This window comes from Nanorana parkeri, unplaced genomic scaffold (assembly GCF_000935625.1).
Source record: "Nanorana parkeri isolate BGI_ZX_2015 unplaced genomic scaffold, ASM93562v1 scaffold108, whole genome shotgun sequence".
NCBI lineage: Eukaryota > Metazoa > Chordata > Amphibia > Anura > Dicroglossidae > Nanorana > Nanorana parkeri.
Genome location: NW_017306376.1, coordinates 1931052 through 1954982, shown reverse-complemented (window position 1 = coordinate 1954982; position 23931 = coordinate 1931052). Strand labels below are relative to the sequence as shown.

Below are 23931 nucleotides of genomic sequence, written 5' to 3'. Positions count from 1 at the left end.
CTCCTCTCCTGTACATACAGTATATATAGTATATATATATATATATATATATAACACACACACACACACACACAGTGTATGTGTCTGTGTATATTGACATCTCTATATAGAAATAAGATATGACTTTTTTCAAAACTGCTAGCTTTTTTTCATTATTTTTCTTTTTTTCTACCAGCTATCAGTTTTGCTTTTATTTGATTTTACCAACCTTCTATTAGAGACTTTTCCCTTCACAAAAAAAATTGAATCTTTTACCCTAGTGAATTACAAAATATATTTCAAGTGCCCTACTGAGCAACAACACACTGATAATTAAGATAATTAAGTATTACAGGTGATCGAGAAATCTACATTAATTAAAGACTGTATCTGAAGATATGTGGTGTATCTTCCCACAGACTTCATTCCCATAGTGAAATAAATTGATATTGTGAAATTAATTAGGAGTATATTCTCAGTGTCAGGCAATTTCTTTTTTTTTTCCATGGAGTTCAATGTCTTCTCTATTTCTCATATGCTTTTCACTTAAAACTGAGAATGAACTGCTAGCACTTTGACATCTGGTTTTTCTGAAAGGCAAATTGATCTGTTCATAAATTACTCCCCAGTCGCTCATATGGCTGATGTATGAGCTCAGTACTGGAGCTCCTAGTTAAAAGTGAGAAAGTAATTGTTCCATTTATTCCTTTAATACAGTGTATCTCTGCTTTACCATTGTGGTGAGATGTTCATTGACTAAAACTAAAGTCAGATAGCAGCACTGAAGTGAAATCAATAACAGTGTTGCCCAACTTGTATATATGATAAGCTTATTTTTAAAGATCTGCATGATTGTGGCCAAGAGGGTTATATTAATTATTAAAAAAATATTGATCCTTTAAAGTCTATATTTTAATGTGATCTTGGCGTATAAATAGTAAAAAATATAAACCTTTATGGAAGAAGAATATTGCTAAGAGGAGTATGTTGTGAGAAAAATGTGGTTTTACAGTATGCCAGTACTATCTTAATGTAGTGTTTATTGCCTTATTCAAAATAATCTAAGAGAACATACACTCTCAATATGATTGGCCCTGCCAATAAAAAGTGTAAAGTGAAACTCCTACTCAAACCATTTTTTTTCCTAGTTTTGGGCCGAGGCAGTAAAGCATAGAACCTCTGTCAGGCTCTCATTGTTGTCTGGATTGAAATTCAAATTTATGGTCCAAATTCATTCTAACACTTCCACATCCATTACAAAAAGAATTTGGTTTCCATGTCTGTTCTAGTTGGAGAGAATTCCCCTCACTTCCTCGCCTCGTTTTTTAAGTGTTTATTTTTATGTCATGTCAGTACCCCACATATGTTTAAAACATTTACTAACCATTCTCTTACGTTTTTAAATAAGTTACGATGATCAAATTTGTTCTATATACGATTTAATATTTAAAACATCTTTGAACTGGTATTTTAAATAAACAACCAGCCTTTTACCCTAATAAAGTACCCCTAGAGGACAATTACGTTATGTTATACAGTATAGTTATCCACTCGCTTCTGACAAACAAGAGTTGGTTTGTATTGTATAAGTTGAACAATATATGTCCGTGGCAATTATATCACACTACCTTTTGCGCTTTGCGTTTATCCGATCGTTGATTCTGATGGTATATTCGGCTGAAGTTGGAAACTATTACAGGAACTGGTAATGCAATGACTAAAACACCACTTAGAGAACATATGGAGCCAAAAATCTTCCCAGCTATTGTCTTTGGAACCATATCACCATACCTAAAAAAAAACATATGCAGTTCATATATTGGTTTGACAGCTTTCCTTAGTATATTAATACAACAACACACAACGGGTATAACAGTCATTAAAAGCAACAGGTAACAAATAAATGTCTAGAAAATGTATAGCAAAGGGCATTCATTTTTTTCTAGAGAGGTTAGTAAAAGACAAACAGACAACAGTAAATTATAGGATGCTGTAGCAAATGTCATACAATTTGGCTTTATTAGGCAAATACAATCATTAACACATTTATAATAAAGATATTGCTATAAATAAATATAAACTATAAATTATGTATGGAAAGGTCTGACCCCATGTTGGGGAGTAGCAACATCCCGAGCAATTGATTAAATACAAATACAAAGAAACCTCAATGGGACTTTTTTTGGTATTACATACATTATAAAATATCTAAAATTCATAAATCTTATATTCATATTTTATTAAAATCATATAAATGTAAATAAAAGGCTGATAAAAAGGTCTACACTTTCATAATCGCAGAGCATCTCCCCCAGTTGCCCATCATTTAAGTGTTATATATATCAATATAATTTCATAGAGTTGGCTGGTCTTAATACCATTAAAATGATGGGTCTATACTGGATACAGTTCAAGAACAATATGGTACACTTCTTCAGTAGGATTAGTAGGACGAAACAATCTATAATAAATAATATAATATTATCTTGATGAAAAACAATTATACATGTCCATTCATGAAATTGTCTAGACATTTTTCTCACACTATGAAAAGGAACGGAAACCAGAGCCAACTGAAATTATATATGCCATCTGTCAAAGCAAGGACCCATCTATCTGGCACCAAAACAGTAAGACACATGGGACATCAGAGCATAGAAAGTAAGTCACCAGCACACCAAAATCTTCATCATGAAAATGCCTTTATTGATGTTGGTTTGTGAATGCTTGATGAAGGGACCCTGTGTGGTCCTGTGATTTACCACACTTGAACGCAGGGCATTGTGTTACCATGCTTTCTGGTGCAGCTGATGACATGAATTGTGTCTGAAATTCAAATTACATGAATGGCACTGCCCCGCCCTCTCCCACCCCAGAACGCAAGGAGACTTTGTGTATGCGATTCCTGGCATTCCAGGCAAGGGTATAAACGAGCCTTTGAGATTACAGCAGTCAGAGGAGCCACAGTGTATATAGAAGACAATTACAGCAATGTATGTGCAGGTATAAAAGTGTTTTAGGGCTTATTCACACAAATTACAGTGCGTTCCAGAGCGGTAGCTACTGGAACACACTATATTGCACACTTAACCCCTCCTGTGTTCTGGGGTGGGAGGGGGCATGGTGGTGCATTGAAGACAATGGCACTGCAGCCACGCCCCCCCCATCAGCAGTGTAATCGCCCACACCGGTGTTCTATCAAAGATTGTGACTGGGTTGGATTGTGTGACCGTTCACGTGGTTACACATTTTAATGTAACCACGCCCAGTTTTTCGGCGTTGAAATATGTGACTAGCAAAAGGCGAAGAATTCCAACGCTTTGTCAGCTGGTCCAGGGCAGAACAGCTGATCGGTCCTGAAATGCCACTTCTATTGGACTTTGTGGAATGTGAGATCACACTCACAAAGTCTGATAAAAGTGACATTTCAGGACCGATTAGCTGTTCCATGGTAGATCGGTTCTCCTACACATACGATCTGCGATGCCAATTTACCCTGGAACAGCTGAGAAATCGTTGGAATTCTCCGGCCGGCCACACCTCACCCTCCACATCGCTGTGCCCGGGGGGCTGCCACTGTGTGCGCTCCTACTCCAGGACCCGGCCGTGAAGCCTTCAATCTTGCTCCTGACTGGGCCTCCTCTCTGTTGCGGGCCCCATAGTGCCCGCATGGGTCGCTATGGCAGTAGTTCCGCCACTGGCGCCATCCACTTGTCAATACAGCACCCTCCGAGAGTCAACAGAGGAAATACCGGATAGATGTGCAATATGATATGTGCATTGAACAGGGACCAACAGAGGCACCAGGCCTAACCCCTTATTTATGAATTGTGGAAGAATATCAGATCCAGATTACATCATCAACTATTTAGAATTTACATCCCAAAATCATAATGTAGCCAGGCGCACCTACCCCACTTCTATGGCAGGAGCCTATACTCCACTTATTTGACTATATCAACCTCACCATATGAGGAACTTAGAAAAACATCTCAGTCGGAATGAGTAAAAATTTAGCTCTGTAATCTAAAACGCTATCATATGTTAATAGATAGTCTAATATTATTTTATATATACAGTATTTTATATATTTTGAGACGCAAAAGACAGAGGAACTCGGATTCCTTATATATGTCCCCTGCCAAATGATGGACAACTGGAGCAGGTGCTCTGTTATTATGACATTGTAGAAATATGTATCAGCATTTTATTTATTTTCATATGATTTTGATTAAATATTTTAAAAATATTTATACATTTTAGATACATGCTTTGATCGTGTTTGTGGTACCCAAAATGTCTTATTAAGGTATTTATATTGAATACATAAACATATTGCTCACTCCGAGAGAGGGGATGTTATACATTTAAAAACAAGATTTACCGTAAAAATATTACATTATAAGAGGTATATGATCAGTATGTGGTAAAAGTACCATACACAACCTTTTAAACAGTTTACCTCTATAAGTAACAATGTACATTTATTAATATGCATCGATTTGTCTAGGGCTAGACACACCTGACCTTTTATTCTGTCTGAAAGAAGAACTGTTTGTGCTGCCACATAATCAATGATGTTCTGCTTTTCATTGTGAGTTACAAAATTAAAGCCAGAATCTCTTTTGATAACAGCAGTGCATTGATAAATACTACCTTATTGAAGAAATGTAATTGGAATTAATTGAGAAATATGCTGCAGAATTGTTACGGTCAGTGACCTCATATAGACCTTGCCTGCTGCAAAATATTTTATAGGTAAAATGGTCATCGATTTGCATTATAAATGGAAGTGGCGTGCCAGAATGTGAAAATGTCCACCAGATGGCATAATGTACCATTACAAGCACATTATAATTCTGCAGCAGAATCTACACAGGTTGCTAATTATGACTACTCTAAAGCTGCTTATGTTATTACACCTTTATTACAAAGTAAGACTTACAATTCAAAATGAAGTGTTTTCATTTGAGGATTCATTATCTGATGCCATTTTGTATTTACTGCAAGACATTTTGATTGACTACATTGTATGTGGGAAATATGATCATCTTCCCTTGAATAATCTAATAAAAGGTAGTAGCCTGACAGAAAATCACATTTACATTACTCTTTCATGTATGTAGGATGAAATACTAATGAAAAGGGATATGCACCTGACACCTGATATACTGTGTACTGTATACAGTATATGCTTGTTTCAGGTCAATGACTCAATAAGTATTGAAGCAATTATAGAATAAAAAGTTTGGACCTTGTACCTTAAAAAACAAGTCAGCAATCACAGCTCCCATATTTTTCTCCTGTTAGATTGCTTTTAAAACATTTTGCAATGTCAGGAAAATAACTGTATTTATGGGAGAACTGATATTTTTTTAAAGGGAAGCAATTCCTGAAAAGTGGTCATAGTCTGACAAATCTGTCATCAAGAAAAAGAGCCAGTAAAGCATGTGACCACTAACATTTGAACTGTGCTTCCCCAGAAATAGATGCCCCCATTCCAGATCAATTGATGGAGAACTGCAATTGTTTTACAGTTTTTCAAAAGTGTCTGAAAATAGCTCTTATTATTAACAACATTAGTATTATTATTATTATTACTACTATTAATTCATGGCTTCTTTTTGAATGGCTTCACAGTGTATGGCTAACCTGAGTGCATTATGAGCATATAAAGGTCAAACACATCTTGAGATTACACTTATGTTAATGGCAACTTTTATGGAAAAAAAAAAAAGATAATGAATGCCTAAGTAATGTAATGTGCTCTTCAAGTAAAGGTTTTATAATAAAATGTCAGATTGTCTGCTTTTCACAGAACAATAAGGCCAGTTCTACATGGTGACTTGGCAATCAATACAGTTCATATATGCATGATCGTGAGTATTTGCTGCTTGATTTCAAGTGTCTTTAATTAATTACAATGTACAGGTTTTCTTACTATTATAACAAGAAAAACTAGTTTATTCTTCTTTTATTGTTAAATTGCTTCAATGCTTTAGATCAATCAGCCAGATAAGTTGCATTGATTGCCTGGGACATGACTGATTTGTAGCATTGTTCTACTGTCCATGACAAAGGGTTACCAGCATACCTTCTATTTCTTCCTTAGAGAGATTCTAATGAAAAAGTCACTAAACAAAAGGGAGGGGGAAAAAAACTGCTGGTGACATGTAATTTGCATATTACAAGGATGAAGTCACATCAGTATGGATTACATCAAACAGGTTAACTTGTGTGAGATGTGCAATTAAGATATATCACAACTGTCTCTGTTCACTCTACTAACAATTGCTCATTATTTTCTACTATTTTGTTATGCTACCCAAATAAAGAGAAGGTATGCAACTTTTTTTTGCAAAACCTGCTGTATTAGCTGATTGGCAGCTGACAAATGCGGGTGTGAGGAACAGTGATACTCTGAGCTTCTGCTTGAGTGACCAAACCCTGAAAATGAATTGCTAATATGTGAGCCTACACCTTAGGGTGACCACAAACAGCAAGGCCATACTGAAGGAATGTACTCATCCTGAAAACAGTCAGCAGAGGCATAGAGAGTATACTACATCACTTTTGGCTGAGGACATTGTAGCAAAATCAATGAACTGTCAGGAAAAAAACATGTATACTTTGTGTGGATCCAGAAAGAGAAAGAAGTTAAGTATAGAACAGTAGCAGACTGGCTGGTATTTGAGTATGAACGCACTGAGGAGTATGTGAAAGTGATCTACAGTTAAACGGATGCAGAGCGTGAGAAAGGCAGACTGTAAATGTAAAGATGTTAAAGTGTTACAAATGAAATATGGAAATTAGAAACAGAGTGATGGCTGTTAATAAAACGGATATTGAAAGATACATTTGGGGACTGCATTTGTAAACTGTTCAGTACAGTTATAACAGAGCATGGTAAGCTACCTAAAGCAATAAAAGCACACATGTAGAATATTATAATTTGTAGATCATTGTTTGCCACTTTTTCAACCAAAGAAGCATAATACTGCTACAGTTCACTGCTCTGAAAAAGAGAAAACTATGTTCTGCTGAGCTGAGTTCACTTGAATAGAAAAGAAACACAAATAAAGGCCTCAATAAGTATATCAAGCTGAGAAACATAAGAAAATTGCTGCATGGTTACAGATGTTTTGACTCTTTTTACACAGTGGATGTACACATTAAAGTGGAGCAATGTATGCCCCATTGACTTTGGCTGCCTCGTATGTACTGCAGTTGAAAGAACAATATTGGTGAGGTGTAACAAAAACCATGGTAGCCTATATGAACTGAAGAATGGATTTTCACTTTCTATGTTGAACAAACAGGCATTTCAGTATAGGAAGTGACTGTTCAAAACACTACTTTGCAAAAAGTAATCCAAGTATGAAGAGTCCATAAAAGGTATACTATGTTTTAGGGTATTTAAATTTAGAGCATACTCCAAAACTAAAATATCAGCACTCCTGTGTAACAAAACGTGAATGTGTTCTTGGCCCATGCAACAGTTTCACCTTAATCTAGAAGATATGTTGTCCGCACATCATTCTGCTTCAGAATATCATCTTTATTCGTGTCCAAATTTGCCTGACGAAAGGGTCCTGTAAAGCTCCGAAACATTGCATTCACATGTCATGCTAAAGGAATACGAATAAAGATGATATTCTGAAGCAGAATGGTGTGCTGACAACATATCTTCTAGATTGTATACTGTGGTGCCATCCACCAGTAGTTCCAGCACCCGTTGGGTTCTGGGGTATAACCGTACGGTGTGCTAAGAGAATGTTAGAAAGACATGGTTCACTTTAATGCTCCCTCCTTAGAAGATTGCTTCCCCACTGATCCATTCAGCTGTTTGCATATTCTATGCTGAAGTTGTAGCTTACACAGGGCTATGGACTCTCCAAATGTCACAATGTTGGTACTTGGCGATTGGCCCAGTCATGTGGTGTGAGTAATTTGCTCCTCCATAACTGGAAGTACCGGGCATTGGGTATTTTGTTCCCTCCTAGCAGATAAAGCTGCATTGTGTGAAGGGAAGGTGAGTATCTGTTACTGGGAAGGGGGGGGAGGCAGTTAAAGTAAACTATACAACATGAGCAAACCACAGGTTTGCTTTAAGTACATCACAGAAAATGCACAACAATTTCTAAGCTGGATAGTGACAGATACTTTTCTACTATGTATATTATATGATGGGTGCGCAAAGCCCCAGAACCAGACACTGAAGTCCATCAGTATTAGCAAGCTTTGCTTACTGTTTGTACTGAATCCTGAAAATCTGCACTGAAACTTTCTGTGTATTCCATGTGCATTATAGGATTATGTAAAAGAATAGTTTGTGATGGCAAATATTTGTAGTCCAGGCATACACACCATATCCACTGCCTGGTGGCAGGGTGGGACCTCCTACTAGTTATTGCAGGAACCTCAAACACGTGACCACAATATACATCCACACACAGTTCTTTGTCCAATAACAAAATATCTCTTTCACTATATTGTATAAAAGTGACAGGACAAAACAATACAGCTCCTATTTTAACCAGTAACATTTCAAGCCACGTCTAGCCCTTTGCCATGCTAGGAGCAACTATACATAATATCAAGCACAAACTATTTATACATTTGAAAAAAGTCTATCATGGATTAAAAAAAAACTTAAAAGCTAAGAAATGGACCAATACTGAACTACTCTTCATCCCCTAAGATCAGCTATTTGTATTCTCAGTGACTACACTTTTTCGTTTATTATACAGGGCCTGATTTTAAGTGTAAAGAGAGGAAAAATTTAATGAACTTGTATTACCTTCCAACATACAATCAAGTGCCATGTGGGATGTAAAAAAAAAGAACATGATTGGATGCTTCAGTTCACTTCAACTCATGTCACAATTGAGGACATCAGGGCTTTAAGGTTAGTACAACATCTGTGAGTTGCAATAGAGCAAGGTAAAATGCTTATTTTATCATACATTACCAAAGCTTACATTAATGCATGGTATGTTGTAGTGTCATTAGTATGTCCAGTAGCTGGCAACGCATCTGCAGTTAGTGCACCATACACACATAGCGAGCATTGAAGTGTGCTGCATGGCCCAACAAGGTGCAGGTCTAGGTTTTTTTGTGTGTTAAGGTGCTCTGCCAGCCCATTTAAATGCTTGTTACAATGCATGTGTTATAGACCACACAAATGTGGTGGTGACAAATGTATCAAAGAAAACTATGATTAGCCAACTTGAGTTTTAAAGGTGCAGACTCTAGGAAAATTCTCCTGATGTTGCCTTTGCTGTCCGATGAGTCAGTGACTTAGAGCAAGCATACAGGAAGGGAATGTAAACATTTTAAGTTTACGTGGCTGCTACATTAAACTAAATAAAATAAATCAGTGGTAGAAAATCAGTGGTTCTAGTGCCTTTTCTTCATATAACTCTGTGGTATGACAGTGCCTAAGGGACACTTAACTAGACTGAATATGATTGGCACTTTTCTTGTGGAGGAGATCAGTAAGTTGTGGGGTCAAGCCATCTCATTCTTCTTCTAATCTGTTCTGGTTTTCTGTAACATCTGCTTCAGAATGACTTCTCCATCTTGCTAAGATTTTCAGGCATAAGGAGATTGCTGGGGATTTGGAGCAGAACCTGCAGCTGTCTGACTACTGTAGAAACTTGGTAATTTTTAGTGCTATTTCAGGGCTCCCTCGGATTTGAGATGTATTATTATCGAGCAGCAGCTGGGGGCATGCTATAGACCTATAAAAAGTTTTACAATGCTTTAATTAAGCAAAGTACACACATGATTCAGAGGTAGCTGGTTGCTTGGGAAATCACCTTGTGCTGTGGTAAACCTTAGGACACTCCTGGTGGATGACCCTCAACTGCCATTCAGGGGCTGGCCCAGAGATGGAGCCTTAAAAGCATTTAAAGTGACTTGAGCACAGAGAGAAAAACATAGGACGTGAAAGATGCTGCTGCTGATCACAAATGTGTGGCTGCAAATACGCAGCTGGTGGCCAGTCCTGGAAAGGTAATAATACCAGTTAGGCTCCTGGTGTATAACTAAGCCATTTGCAGCTTGATTTTTCTCAATAGTAGGTAGCTTTGCAACTTTTATATTGTTTGATATAAGCTTAAATACTTCTTTAAAATGTCATGGGGTCCAATACCCTGATGCTGTGGAAGGTATGTTTCCTGTCACAGACTTTTAATGACTAGCTTATGTGCCTAGGAAAAAGTGATTGAGCCAATTAGATTTTATTAAGACTGTCTGAATGAGCATAAATGTTTTGTCTTGCAGTCACTGGAATGAAAGAAGTAGCTTTCACTTTCAATTTAGATCTCAGCAAAACCTCTGGTACTGCATGCACAATCACCCCTTGATATCACTGATATTACTATTATTAATTCACCTCTAAAAGCCAGAGAAATACAAAGGCTTATGTTGTATGCTATTAGATGTATTTTTTTTTACAATATCATTAACAAATGAACATTGCTGGAGGATAAGTGAAATCACTGTGAAAGAGAAAATGTATAGCAATTACCATTATCTACTAGGTGCTAAAAGGAAAAATGTAGTGTGGTAGACATTTGTGCTGTCCTGCAAAGTATAATGTTATTCTATGAAAAACAATAAATAAATACATTATATACTTCTCACATTTTCAAAAATGTTGTAAATTGAATTGTGTCTATTGCCCTTTTTTTTTTACACAGTATGCATAAAAAGACTTACAATATCCATCCTATACAGCTTTAACTATGCTTTTAACATTTTTATTTTCTGTCATAAATAATAAATAATTTCTATAGAAGTACAACCCTTTAAAAGTAAAAGTCTAGTGCACATGTATACAGATAATACACTCACTTATGTTTAGTACCAAAACAAATGTAAGAATGAAATATAATATATGGGTTTTTCACATTTACCAATTGCCACTAGCAAGAGACAACCTCCAAATAAGAGTATGAAACATCTGCAAAACATGTCAAATTATAGGCCCACCTTGATTAGTCAGTTTACACTGACTGCAAACAAACTTGTATGTAGTGCTTGGAGAAGCACTTTTGTGGTGTTCTTTAGCTAACCCATAGTGCTCTGGGAATGCTTTGTCATGTGTTAAATATTTATTTGTAAAATAAAGGGTATATACATATGCTAAGAAACTAATATAAAACAAGAGTTTAAAATGTTCAAAAAAATCTAAAAAAAAGGACCGAAAATTATAGTTTCTCTATAAGGAATAATAAATAGACTTTTAAGCAATGTTATTTGTGAATCAGGCCCTACTGACCCCTACTGATGAGATGCATAACCTTTTGCACATGAAATTGTAAGTGCATTTTTTGCAGAAACCATTTATACTAGTTCCTCATTTTACACAACAAAATCCAAGCAAGCTAAACTGAATTTAAAAATGATAGGACCACATAAATTTAGTCAATCATTCAATGTGTTAGTATTTTTACAGTTTTATAGCCAATATCAAACTCATATTTAATTCAAATGCCCTGTAAAAAGATAAAAGTACATACAGTAATACTTTGAATTAGCAATGCAATTATTATTGTTACAGAACAATAGTCACTAAATTACTGAAAGCTATTTTTCTCTTCTCACACAATTCTACTAAATCAATATGGATGACCTTGTTTATCTGTATGATCTTTCACTGTACCCCTCAATGACTGCATATAATTATTTTCAATTTGTCACACAAAGATTCAAACAATTATTTAAAAAGTATTTACATTTCTTCTGATAAAAAATAGTTTGTATAAGTTTTCGCAGCACGTGAGCTTCTACATTTCTACATTTATACTTTTTTTTTTAGTGCACGTGTCCAAGATTGCAGTGCTTTCAGCCAAAGCATCAGGGCTTTAAATTACACTGATATGTTGTACCATGGTACCATAGTTCTTTAAGGTCATTTGATGTAACATATGTTGCTTTTAGTAGGTACATTATTCTTTTATGACATATTGTTTGCCCATTCTGATGCATTAGAAATTGTGATAACTTTTGACGAGTGTTAATGATTGCCTGAAATGAATGGTATGAATATGATATATTTATTTAGAGTAGAACAGGAGCCAAGTCAGTTCCACTTTAACTTTGGCAAGTAGGGTTAAAACTTCTGACAGATTTTTACTGTATTTTCTGGCCCTCTTTAGATTTTCTTTTACTTTCTGTGAGCAAAGTAGGTCAGAAAACAAGGGAAATCTTCACAATAGTGACACACACACACACACACACACACACAAACAACATCAACAACAATATAAGAAAATGTGTGTAGGCTAGAGTTTGTTGTGTAATGTACTGCCAAAAATGCTGCTTTCACCTTTTTGTATACAGTTTCAGGCACTCTAGACCTCCCCCAACCTGTCACAAGTGCAAGTACTTCCAGGATCCATCACTCCGCTCCAGACTCACATCGCACATACAAGGCCACGCTGTTTTCCTTCAGCTGAAAAACAGCTTTACTGTTCAATTTCCAACTTAAAGACCTCATGATTAAGCCTCACCACAGGAATAAATATGTCAGAGGAAGGCACAGGCTGGAGTGTCAGTGTTTATGCTGGAACTTGAACAAGAAAGTTTTTAGCCTGAAGAAAAATAGAGTGTGGCATTGTACATGCTGTGCATCTTTTTTTGGTGTTTATTGATATATTGTGCAGTCCATTGAAAAGAAAATGGACTGCCTTAACACAATGCGCATGGGGTTTCATCCAAAAACATTTACATGATCTTAAAAAGGTCCAATTAAAACATGAAAATATGTATATGCATGTGCAGACAAGTCTAATAAAATATGAACTGTACTGTGCAAAAGCTTTAGGCACTTGTGAAAAAATACTGTAAAATGCAGATACTTTCAAAAATCATTCAATGGATATATCCTAAATCAATATTTTAAGTGTCCACCCTTTGCCTTAAAAACAGCATCAATTCTACCAGGTAAAGATTAATCTACTAGTTAGAGATTGAGTTAAAGATTTTTCAGCTATATGGTCCATGGCACAATTAAACAATTTTACCAGAGAGGTAATGGTGCACAGTGTTGCAAACATTTGATGTTTCTCTTAAGGCAATTTCCAGGGCCCTAAGGGCTTGTTCACACCATAAATGGTGACAAGCAGCAACTTTTCCGCAACTAAACAATGCCAGTCACCATTAGGGCACATAGAGAAAATATTTTTTTGATGTGCCCCATTTCACATCACAACAGAGGTATGATGTGTGGTGCACTGTGAAAAAGGACAGCGACGGGGGGAGGGGACAGTGGAGCTATGGATAGCCAGCAGTGACAGCGGAGGGGGGCACACATTTCCCAGCTCCATACAAGTGATCAGGTGGCTCTAAAGCCACCTGAACACTTGTTTGTGACAGACATCGCCAGCTATAAATCATTGTACCAACTTTGTATAACTGCTTTAGGATAGTGCCGTTTATATATGTACAATGTAATATATGTACAATGATTCTAAAACAGTTAAAGTGATATAACATTCATCATTGATGTTTCAATTCCCTACATAATCAGCTGGTTTCTTGAGCACTTACCCTGTTATCCAGCTTTCTTGAGCACTTACCCTGTTATCCAGCTTTCTTGGGCACTGACCCTGTTATCCAGCTTTCTTGAGCACTGACCCTGTTATCCAGCTTCTGGAGCACTGACCCTGTTATCCAGCTCCTTTCCCTTGGAGGGTCCTATGAAGCCAAACTTATGTGTGCTAGCAAGCTGTGTGTGTCTCCACAAATAAACAAACCTATGCAAGCAGGCTTCTAACTAGCTCCCTGTTCCCTGATCTCCCCTCCTTCATCACCAATCTAGTAGAAGAGCTGAGGAGCTGTTGTAAAATTTGCTGTCTCTTGTGATCTTGTACTGGACAGGAGTATCAAGGAAGCCGAGCTGAGAGAGTTGGAGTTGTCCGTAAACATGATGAATATAAGTGCATGAGGAAAAATTTAAAGAAATACTTTTCTGGGCAATGTATATTCGTTTGATCCGAATTCATTCTTGGAAAGAGTTTGAGAGTTTGATACTACTTTAAATGTTTAATTGTAGAGGTGCACCAAAATGAAAAAGAAATGTCAGGCCGAATCCGAAATTTTTTTTCTAACCTTTCCAAACATTTAAGTTTTATTAATGTTATAAACTTTTACATTTTTTTAATTTAATGTTTATTTTTAATAAATATTTGTATTTTTATACTTTATTTTTAGGGGCTTCGGGGAAATATCAGGGGTCTAAGCAGACCCCTGATATTTCCCTTTTAAAAATAGAAAAAGAGATTGCGGACACAGAGTCATCAATCTCTTTTTCTGCAGCCCCTGTTATAAATGAACAGGAAGCGTCTATATTGAGTGTTCCTGTTCATTCATAACGTGTGCATATAGTATGTTTACCATATCCACAATCCTGAATGAACACGAGGTGATGTAAATCACTTCCCATTCATTCATAATTGGGGACACAGTAAACATACTCTGTCCTTAATTATTTACAAGCACTCAGCGATCACTGAGTGTTTGTACCGCTCTCCCTGGATCGACTGTCACAGGAGGCTGAACGAGTTGTGTGGACAGGAGATCTTGATCTCCTCTGACAGCTTACTCCTCCCCCGCACCGCTGGCCGGGGCTCCTGTGACAGCTTACATCTGTCTCCACCCCCAATACTGCTGCTCTCATCTGTCACAGGAGGCTGGGAGGGGCAGGAGGAGACCTCAGCCTCTTGTGACAGCACTGCAAGCTGTCTATGCCCCCACACCGCTCTCCTGATCTGTGACAGGATGCTGAGCGGTGCGGGAGGAGAGACACAGGCCACTCACAGCGTTTTCCTCCCCCGCACTGCTCGGCCTCCTGTGACAGTTTCTTTCCTTCCCACTGGATGCTGCGCTGTGCCAGAGCAGCGCCCAGTGGGGAGGAGAGAAAGCAGGGATTCACTGTTATTTCGTCCGAAAGATGGCACTTTTGGCATTTTGCCAAAAGTGCCATTTTCGGATGATAAATATCGGTGGCCGAAATTTCAGTGCATCCCTATTTAATTGTTATGATCTCAACTGGCATACTCATGTTATCAGCAGTGAAGAGTACAGCAGTAGTGTTTAAATGGGCATACCACAAAGGACAATCCAGCATACCTAGACTAGTACACGTTCACTTAGGACAGCAGGAAAGAAAATGATGCAGCAGCTGTCATATAGTATAACAGAGCTATTGCAGTGATACACATATTGCAATGTCATGAAGATTGCAATGTAATAGCGCTCTTTTGACTAAAGGTTAGACTGATATGCAAACATAGGATCCATGAAAATGTAAACCATAGGCTCTAGTCACAGCTTTGCATTTTGCTGTGGTGCATTTTTTATGCATTTACATGTGTTTTACATTTGGTATCCTTCATTGCTATGAAAAATGCTTTTGTTGGAAACTACCACAAAAGAAGCAGCAAGCAGAGCTCACTACACTAAAACACATGTAAACTGTGCCTAATAGTTCTTACATTCATCTGCTGCCAAGTATCTTGCTTATGTGATAACACAGTTTGTACTGGCCAACAAAAAAAGCAAATAATATGTTGAGGTACTAGGGGGTCTATTTATCAAGGATTCAATGGTTGGTGAATAATTTACTGCAGTTATCAAGCACAGCTTCCATCTAGTTTCACCTGAACATCCTGGTCTATTTTGCCAAAGTTTAGAAACAGATTGCTATACCTTTCTATGAGGAAAGAATCTGCATTTCAAAATTTTGTAAGCACTTGGGAATAAGAGAAAGAGAAGAAATGTGGAAGATTTGGCTGGGTGAAGAATTATATTATCAGTTTCTATTAGTATCCAGAACAATTAAAGCAGCATATCAAGTTTAAACAGTTGGCTTGCATTTTCTCTACATAGAAAACCAAAATGCTGTAGAAAACAGTTTTTTTTTTAGTAATCCCTTTTCTCAGCAGCATCAGCTATAACACCATAATAAAGCTTTATGTGTATACAGATGCACCAGTGCACACTCTGATATCCTTAGATGAATAAAATGCTGAAGGAAAAGATTGGAGGTAGTATGTGAATTTGCATAAAGTGTTGTTATATTTACTCAACTGAGAAATAGATCACAATGCCAAATTATCCCCCAGAACAATGTTTTATTGCCATTCTATGCTGTGCCAGCCTGCCGTGACACTGAGAAAGTTGTATGTCAGAAGGCCTCGGGCTCTAAAAAGGTACATTGCAGAATGTTTAGATTACTAACTACTCTGTACACGGAGATGGATGTTAGGTTCAGTTAGCTCTTAAAATCATATTACTAAAATGGCTTGCCTGTTACAGACATATCTGGAATGACTGGCTAGTGTGCACTTTTAGGTTATTTATGATTTCAAACTAATAAAGATAGCACATTTGAGAGCAAGATTAAAACCTATTTTAAAAGGCTCAGACAGGGGAAGTCAAATTACACTGATGCTTAACAGTTTCAGCTGTACTGCCCCAAACCTGAGCGTGGCCAAGGAGTTCAACAAGGTTGCTTCCATCTGAGGCCTTTGAGATAAGTATTGGTTTGTAACAGATTAATTTTAACACATACAAATGATTTTCTGTCAGATCAATGAAATGGAAGTATATGAATTTTAACTGCGTATTAGACATGTGAGATTTGTTTCAGAAAGATTTGTTTTTCGGATGAATTTTCAGAAATTCGTACATTCGTAGGCATCCTAATTTCCTAATGACAGAAATAACTAATTCAAACGAATACGAATTTCCGATAACGAAAATTTTGGATGCATCCAAATTTCTTTTGGAAAGCATGGACTTGAAAAAAAAAATGCCAAAATTTCATTGCAGCAAAGTGACCTACCAAAGAAAAAAAATACTTTTTTTTACAGTCCGCAGAAGAAGAAAAAAAAGCGTGTGAGGTTCCCCCCCAAATAATACCAGACACAGGTCTGGTAGAAATGTTAGGCGGGATCCCTCAAAAGTCATACCTGGCCCTTTATGTCTGGAAGGAATTTTAAGAGAGAACCCCCCCCCCACCCTTAATTGGGAAATAAAACCCTAAAATTCCTACCAGACCCTTGATCTGAGCACAGGCACAGCAGGGCAGAAAAGAGGGGGGCAATCGAGCGCCCCCTCTCCCTGCTCCATACCAGACAAAATACCCTCGGCATTGGACGGGTATCCCCATGCCGATTTATCAGCAACCATGGTGTAAATGGACATATCAGTTTTTTCTTATACTCAAGGATTTCACAGATTTCGCTGAAAAAAAGGAAGAGCAGACCTGACTAATACCATGTCAAAATTTTTAAGATATGTGGATATGTTAGATTTACAGTTTAATAATACTATGTGGAATCCTAGACCTTGGCAATATCTATTCTATTTCTGGGAAGGCCAATCAGCTAAACTTTAGGCACCTTGTCTTTCATCAGGGCTAAAAATTTGCTGAAGTGATAAAGTGCAGTAACTTAGAGGTGCAACACCCTCAAAGAGCTTGCAGATATGGCCAAATACTGGGCTTCTAATACAGGTAAAGCTCCAGCACTTCCTGATGTACCAAAGCTTGCCTTCTGAAGATTCCTACTTGTCAGTGAGGCAGCCCAGCATAGAGCTGGGCAAATAGAAATGTGAAGTAGGTTTAGTGGAAAGTTCTGTCAATATTTAAAAATGATCTTTGTCTGTCACAATTGGGTTCACCTACTAAAAGCAAACAGACTGTTCACTTTGCAAGGGAGTGTGCACTTTGCAGGGGAAGCACATGGTTTGGGTGATGGAAGTGAGCAGAGCTTCACCTCATTTACTAAAATCTTCCCTGCAAAGTGCAAATTCTTTTGGTTCTTTTGCAAAGTCAAGAGACTATTTGCCTTCAGTAAGTCAACCTCCATAGCTTGGCATTCCAGCACATCTGCCTGCCTTTGAAACCACTACAGGTATGTGCAGGTACCCCAAGGTATCTGCACGTTATACCCTCAACATATATTTTGTTTTTCTTTTAGAGATAGAATCTCTTTAAATTCCAATGTGCAGTGCTTAATAGAAGCTGATGCACTTTTCATTTCCTTTGTCTCCTTCAGGAATATCAATTTTGTGAAAAAGTTGTATTGTATTTAAATCACGATGCTAAACAAGGAGACATTAAAATTTGCATTAGACATTTAAGTGCCAGTGTAGTGCATTGCTAAGCAATAAAATTAAAGTGAGATTATTATCATAGCAACAGTTTCCATAAATTTGATTGAATTTTGATTTATATTGCTTTCAATTAACACATCAAAATTGGGTTGCTTTTTTATGCTCAAAAACGAATATTACAAACCACTATTGCCAAGTCAAATCCCCATGAATAACAGCAAAAAGATAAAAGGTTAATATTAGAATGCCATAAATAATATTTTACAATTACCTTCCATGTTTCTACTGCCACTGCAGAGGAACCAGCATTGCAAAATCAATGGTTCTGGTGCATGTATTTTAAATATCTGGCCCCATAACAAAACATTGCATGGGTTTTGGATCTCTTTAGTGCTCTGAGGTAATATATTATTGAATGTACTATCAATACAGAGACAAACCAGCTAGATGCAGCTATATATCTAAACCCTTTTTTCTTGAGGACATATTTCCTTTAAGGGCTCATTAACACCAGCCTGCTAGCTAAAATGCTCAGTTATAGCATGTTTGCCAGTGTGCTGACAGAGGTTCGGCATGGGGTAATGTGATGCAATGTCTCATCCTGCTTACTTTTTTTATTTGAGTATACAATGTATACACTCCCTTCAGGTCTTCGCACATCAATTATTTTCTATGTGCCCTTGCAGTGACTGGCGTTGTTCAGTTGCTTTAAAATGGTGTTAACAAGCCCTATAACTGTGCTCCATGCATACATATACAAAATACTAGGGTTGCACAGATACCAAGTACAGTACTCGGTACAAGTATGAGTACATGCACCGATACTTTTGAGCTCCAAGACTAGACTAGAGAAAAATTCAAAAATTAGGAGGCAGCTGTCATTTGTAAGGAGCACACGGAGCTCCTGAGATGTGTACATCTCTGTTTTAATGTACGATTTTGTTTTTGTAAATATAAATAAAGGGATGCACCAATACCAGTTTTGCGAGTACGAGTACTGGTACTTGCCGAGTACTTACAAGTACGAGTACTGATACATTTTTGTATATTGCCATGTGACAGTTTTTCTAAAACAATACAGACTAATGATTTCAGGACAGTGGTGGAGTGCCAGAGCCAGGTCCCAGCTGCAACCGCTGCAACTCTGGTAGTTCTCATGAAAATGCCAAGTATCTGTACTGGTACTTGAAAAGTATCTGTGCATCCATACAAAATACCAATTCATTGAGTTATGTATTTATTGCAAAATCTCTAAATGTCACTGTAAAAACAACTGGTTTAGGAATCTGCACATGTGTTGAGAGGATCCTGTATCCTCCTGCACAGCACCACCACAGACCGAGAAAGGGAAGAGCAGCACTAGGAGCCAATCAGGCTCTGCTGCATTCACATGTGCTAATGGAGTACATTCTGGCTGTAGAAAATGGCAGAATGATGTGTCAATAATGTCCTGCTGATCCTTCTTTGTCCAGTCAGCAGACTGGAGGTATGTTCTTGACTAAACTGTGCTACACATGAGGTTACAAATCTGGCTATGCTGCCTGGCAGGGTTTTCTGGAAATCAGGGCTGCCTGAAAAGAAACTACAAAGCCTTTGGCAGTTCCCATTTATTTAAATCATGTATTTAGCTGTTTGCCTGTAGTTTAGCTTTAAGTGCCTACTCAGGGTATTTTATTTTCCGCAGCTAGCTGACTAGGAATTTGTGGTGTGATATAGTTTGATATACTGAGCTCAAAATATATTTTTCTATGTATTTGCCTTTTTTTCCTTCGTGATTTTTTATTTTGTGAAACCTTTATAATATTAATACATATCTAATGAAATATATAAGTCACGCACAGGATAATATATACATATAGTATAATTTGTCTCCACCCCCACCAACTAAAACCCTCAAATATTTCTAGATTCATACAAATTCACAAGTGAAAACTGTCAATTTTTCATGCAAAGATGACACTTTGATTTACAATTTTCCTGCTGAGTGTCACTAATCTAGCCCATTGTATTGCAGCAGATCTGTGCTTTATGACAAACAGAAGATTGATGGAACGGATGAATATATGATTCATAAACTTGTGTTTTGCAAGTGTTGTGGCAGCTTATTCAGTTTAACATTGAGTAAAGCCAAATCCTGGCAATATCTCTTAACAAAATGTTATATGTCTGCAAAAATATTACCCATCCTAAATGTAGAAAATGAAATAAATATAATTAAATAAAGTGAAAGGCTGTGGCTAGCAAGCTAAAAAATTTATTCGCAGTGCCACAAAAATAATAGCTTTTAGAAAGTAAAGCCTAAAATGCCTGCTAAAGCACAATTATGCTATTATGTTCACAGAACTGTCTCTTTTTTATCTTCAATGATGTCCAACTGTCAAGTGCTTATTGTCGTATACAAAATTTGGCCCATAAAATGTGATGAGAGCATTAGAAATACATGATTAGAAGATGTACATTGTTATAATGTATAATTTTCTTTTCAGCTAGAAAAAAACACTTACAAAAGTAGTGGAATTGGAAATATATACTTTGCTGAAAAATATAGCAATTAACATAGTATCTTGCTCTCCTTCAAACACTAAACAAAGTATTGGCACTGCAGCAAGTTTTGTCTACGGTGAAAGTCATGTGTTCTAGCTAATTTGTGCACAGAATAGAAAACCTAAGGCTCAATGTCTTGTGTGCTGTGTTCACATACAGTATGTCACATGGGCATAACTATATCTGCTACTCCTTTTTATTAACTAGTTAGACATTTCAATTGCAAACTGTATAGTATTTTTTGATTTCTTCAAAGACAAACTTAATGCTTTAGCAGGGAGGGGAAATTAATCATGCCTCTGACTCATTCACTAGTCTGTAAATGTCAGCTTGGGCTATGGAGCTCTGTGAACAACAGGCTTTTCTGCTAAAGTAGATAAGGATAGACAGGTAAGCATCTTAAAAGAACCTGGAACATGTGTATATATATATGCTATGAGCAAGTATGTTTTTGACATTTTGCTAAATTAAGTAAGGACTGGCCTTAGAGGGGTCATGTTGACACAGTTATCCAGCTTGAACATGCATTGCAATATATAACCAAGAATCTTTGTTTCTATGCTAACATTTGCGAGAAATATGTAAGGGTGTACAGCAATGTGCGGAGGGTTGTTGCAAATTTTGAGCGTAAACATCTGAAAAGAAGCCTAAAGCTTCACCTGTGGGAACAAAATAATCATATGCATTATTTCATATTTACCTAAAAATATACTTAAGGGCTTGTTCACACCAAATGCGGACCAGATCTGCATGAGTTTCTGCACACACAGTGCAGTGTGTTTTGCCGTGTTTTTGATGCGTTCCGGGTCGTTTTTGTAAAAAGAGCGTTCCAGAGCAGGTAAAATAGGGCTTGCTGCAGTTTTTTTACATGATGTGAAACTTAACGCTGCGGTGTGAACCAGAGCCCAAAATACCATTGGAATGCCTTGGACACCGTTTTGATCCGGTCTGTAACTGCTCTGCACCTGGAACGCGTTTGGTGTGAACTAGCCCTCAATCAGCTTCATCAGCTTCTTTGGGGGTCCCTAGGTCTTGGGGACCCCTAATGTCTCCATAAAGAGGACCTGCCATTTTTTCCTAGCTATTACATATGGGGGCTATGTTATAGCAATCAAGTTAAGTGTAAAAAAAAAGATTAAAATAAAAAAAGTTTTTTTTTTAAAAAAAAACAAAGTATTATATTTAAAAAAAACACCAAAAAAAGTCCCCCGCACTTATAAACGTAAATACATGTCAGGTGTGCCTACAGGCAAAAACAATGATTACGCCACACATGTTACATATGCTGCGAACGTTACAGTGAGAGCAATAATTCTAGGCCCATCAATCACTGATAACACTAAAATGATGAGCAGTAAAAGCTTTTAAAGTATCGCCTACGGCCAATTTTGGGTATGGTATTTTTTTGCAATTTTGCGGGCGCACGCAATTTTAAAGCTTGACATGTTTGGTGTCTATTTACCTGGCGTGACCCTGTCTTTTATATTTTACCACAAAATTAAGTAATAATAAATGTTTTTTAACATAACGTTGGGAAAAATTTTTTTCAAAATGTTCGGTCCTTTTTAAATTATATAGTAAACAATAAAAACTGCAGTGGTGATAAATACCACCAAAAGAAAGCTTTGTCTCTCCCCAAAATTCATTTCAGTACAGCGTTGCATGAATAAATGTCAGTCAAGGTACTGCAGCGCTGAATACTGTAAAATGGCCTGAGCAGGAAGGGGGTTTAACACCCCGGTCAGCAAGTGGTTAACGGCCAGCTATACAAGACTAGATTTTTGTTGTTGGGACATGTAAAGTTCAACTTCTAAGTGATAACGAGATTGAGAGGGCTAAATGCACGTGTTCTAATGAACTTCCATCTTGCTGGAACATCTCTGTGATCTCTCTGACTTTTCTCTCTTTTCTCCATAGAAAATCGGGCAGTCTCAACTTTGCACGTTCTCAGCATCAATCCATTGGATGAGTCGTAAAGAAAATTGTGGCTGCATTCAAGCCTGAATGTGCCTGGAAGTCTTTAGAGATAAAACTGTGCAGTTTGTACAGTGCAAGAAGCCTACCTTTTTGCTAATTGGAAATCTAGCGAATATATGACATTACAACCCTATGTTGTTCTATGAAAGGGACACCATGGTAATCAAAATGGCCCCAAGTAAATTGATTTCTCTGGCTTGGATTAATCTCCATGTAAGAAGAGAAAATAAAACAGAAGCTGAAAAGAAGATTCAAATGTGTTCTGCCTAACAAAAGGGAATATTTATTTTAAATCACAAACTTCATTCATTGAATTCATCCCAATCCCAGGTTGCTATAGAAACATTATGAACCTCTTTATAAAACAGACAACATAAAATGAGCTTTTAAAGTATTGCGCCTTGAAAATGATTAATTCTTCATCAGGCAGATGTGTCTTTATTATAGATCTATATAAGGTGAAGGAAGTTCTTTGTACAAATATCAGGAGATCACTGTATATCCTAAAAAGCAAACAGCAATGCTCATGGGTTATGTCTCACAAAACACATTTTAGCCTGTGTTTAATTCTGTTGGTGGAGTCTGTCACTGAAAATCTATTTAAAGTACAGACGACACTTAGGCTACATACTAAGCAGCAACAGTTTAGCTTATTACTTATAAAAGAACCCGACATTCATTTAACAATGTGTCTGAGATTTTACTGATTCTTACTTTGTAACTTATTTTACTAATGCTATTCTGTCCATGGGAAGCCTAAACCTGTGCTGCAAAGGGGTGCATTCATTAACCCCTTCATGACTGAGGCCTTTATTTTTCATTTTTTGCACCCATGTTATATTCCACATTTTAGGCCTGAAAATTACTTAAAACCCCCAAACATTATATATTTTCTGAATGCCAAGACCCTATAGAATAAAATGGTTGTTGCAAATTTTTATGTTGCGCAATATCAGCGTGACTCTTTATTAAACCCCCAAATTTAGTGACAAATTTAATTAAATGCCCCAAAACACAACAAAATACCCAATGTATTAATGAAATATAAAAGATGAGGCTACAACAAGTAAAACGATACCCAACATGCCCAGTTTACAAATTGCGTGCGTCCGTGAAACAGCGAAAAAATGCAGTGCCCCAAAAAGTCCATAGAAGACGCTTTAAAAGCCCCCACAGGTCATCAATTTAGAGATACCCCAAAATACTGGCCCTAGAATTATTGCTCTCACTCCGGCGTGCGCGGCGATACCCAACATGTGTAGCGCGTTTGTCGTTTTCATACGTAGGCGCACCCGACGC

At 37.2% G+C, this 23931-nt stretch overlaps 1 protein-coding gene across 1 annotated transcript in view; it reads right to left on the bottom strand.

Moving 5' to 3' along the window:
* Positions 1 to 23931, bottom strand: part of KCND2 (potassium voltage-gated channel subfamily D member 2) — a 302858-nt gene that overhangs the window by 42544 nt on the left and 236383 nt on the right. Inside the window, exon 2 of the mRNA XM_018553076.1 lies at positions 1608 to 1770. Coding sequence (XP_018408578.1) covers positions 1608 to 1770 — 163 coding nt within the window. The remainder of the gene's footprint in view (positions 1 to 1607; positions 1771 to 23931) is intronic.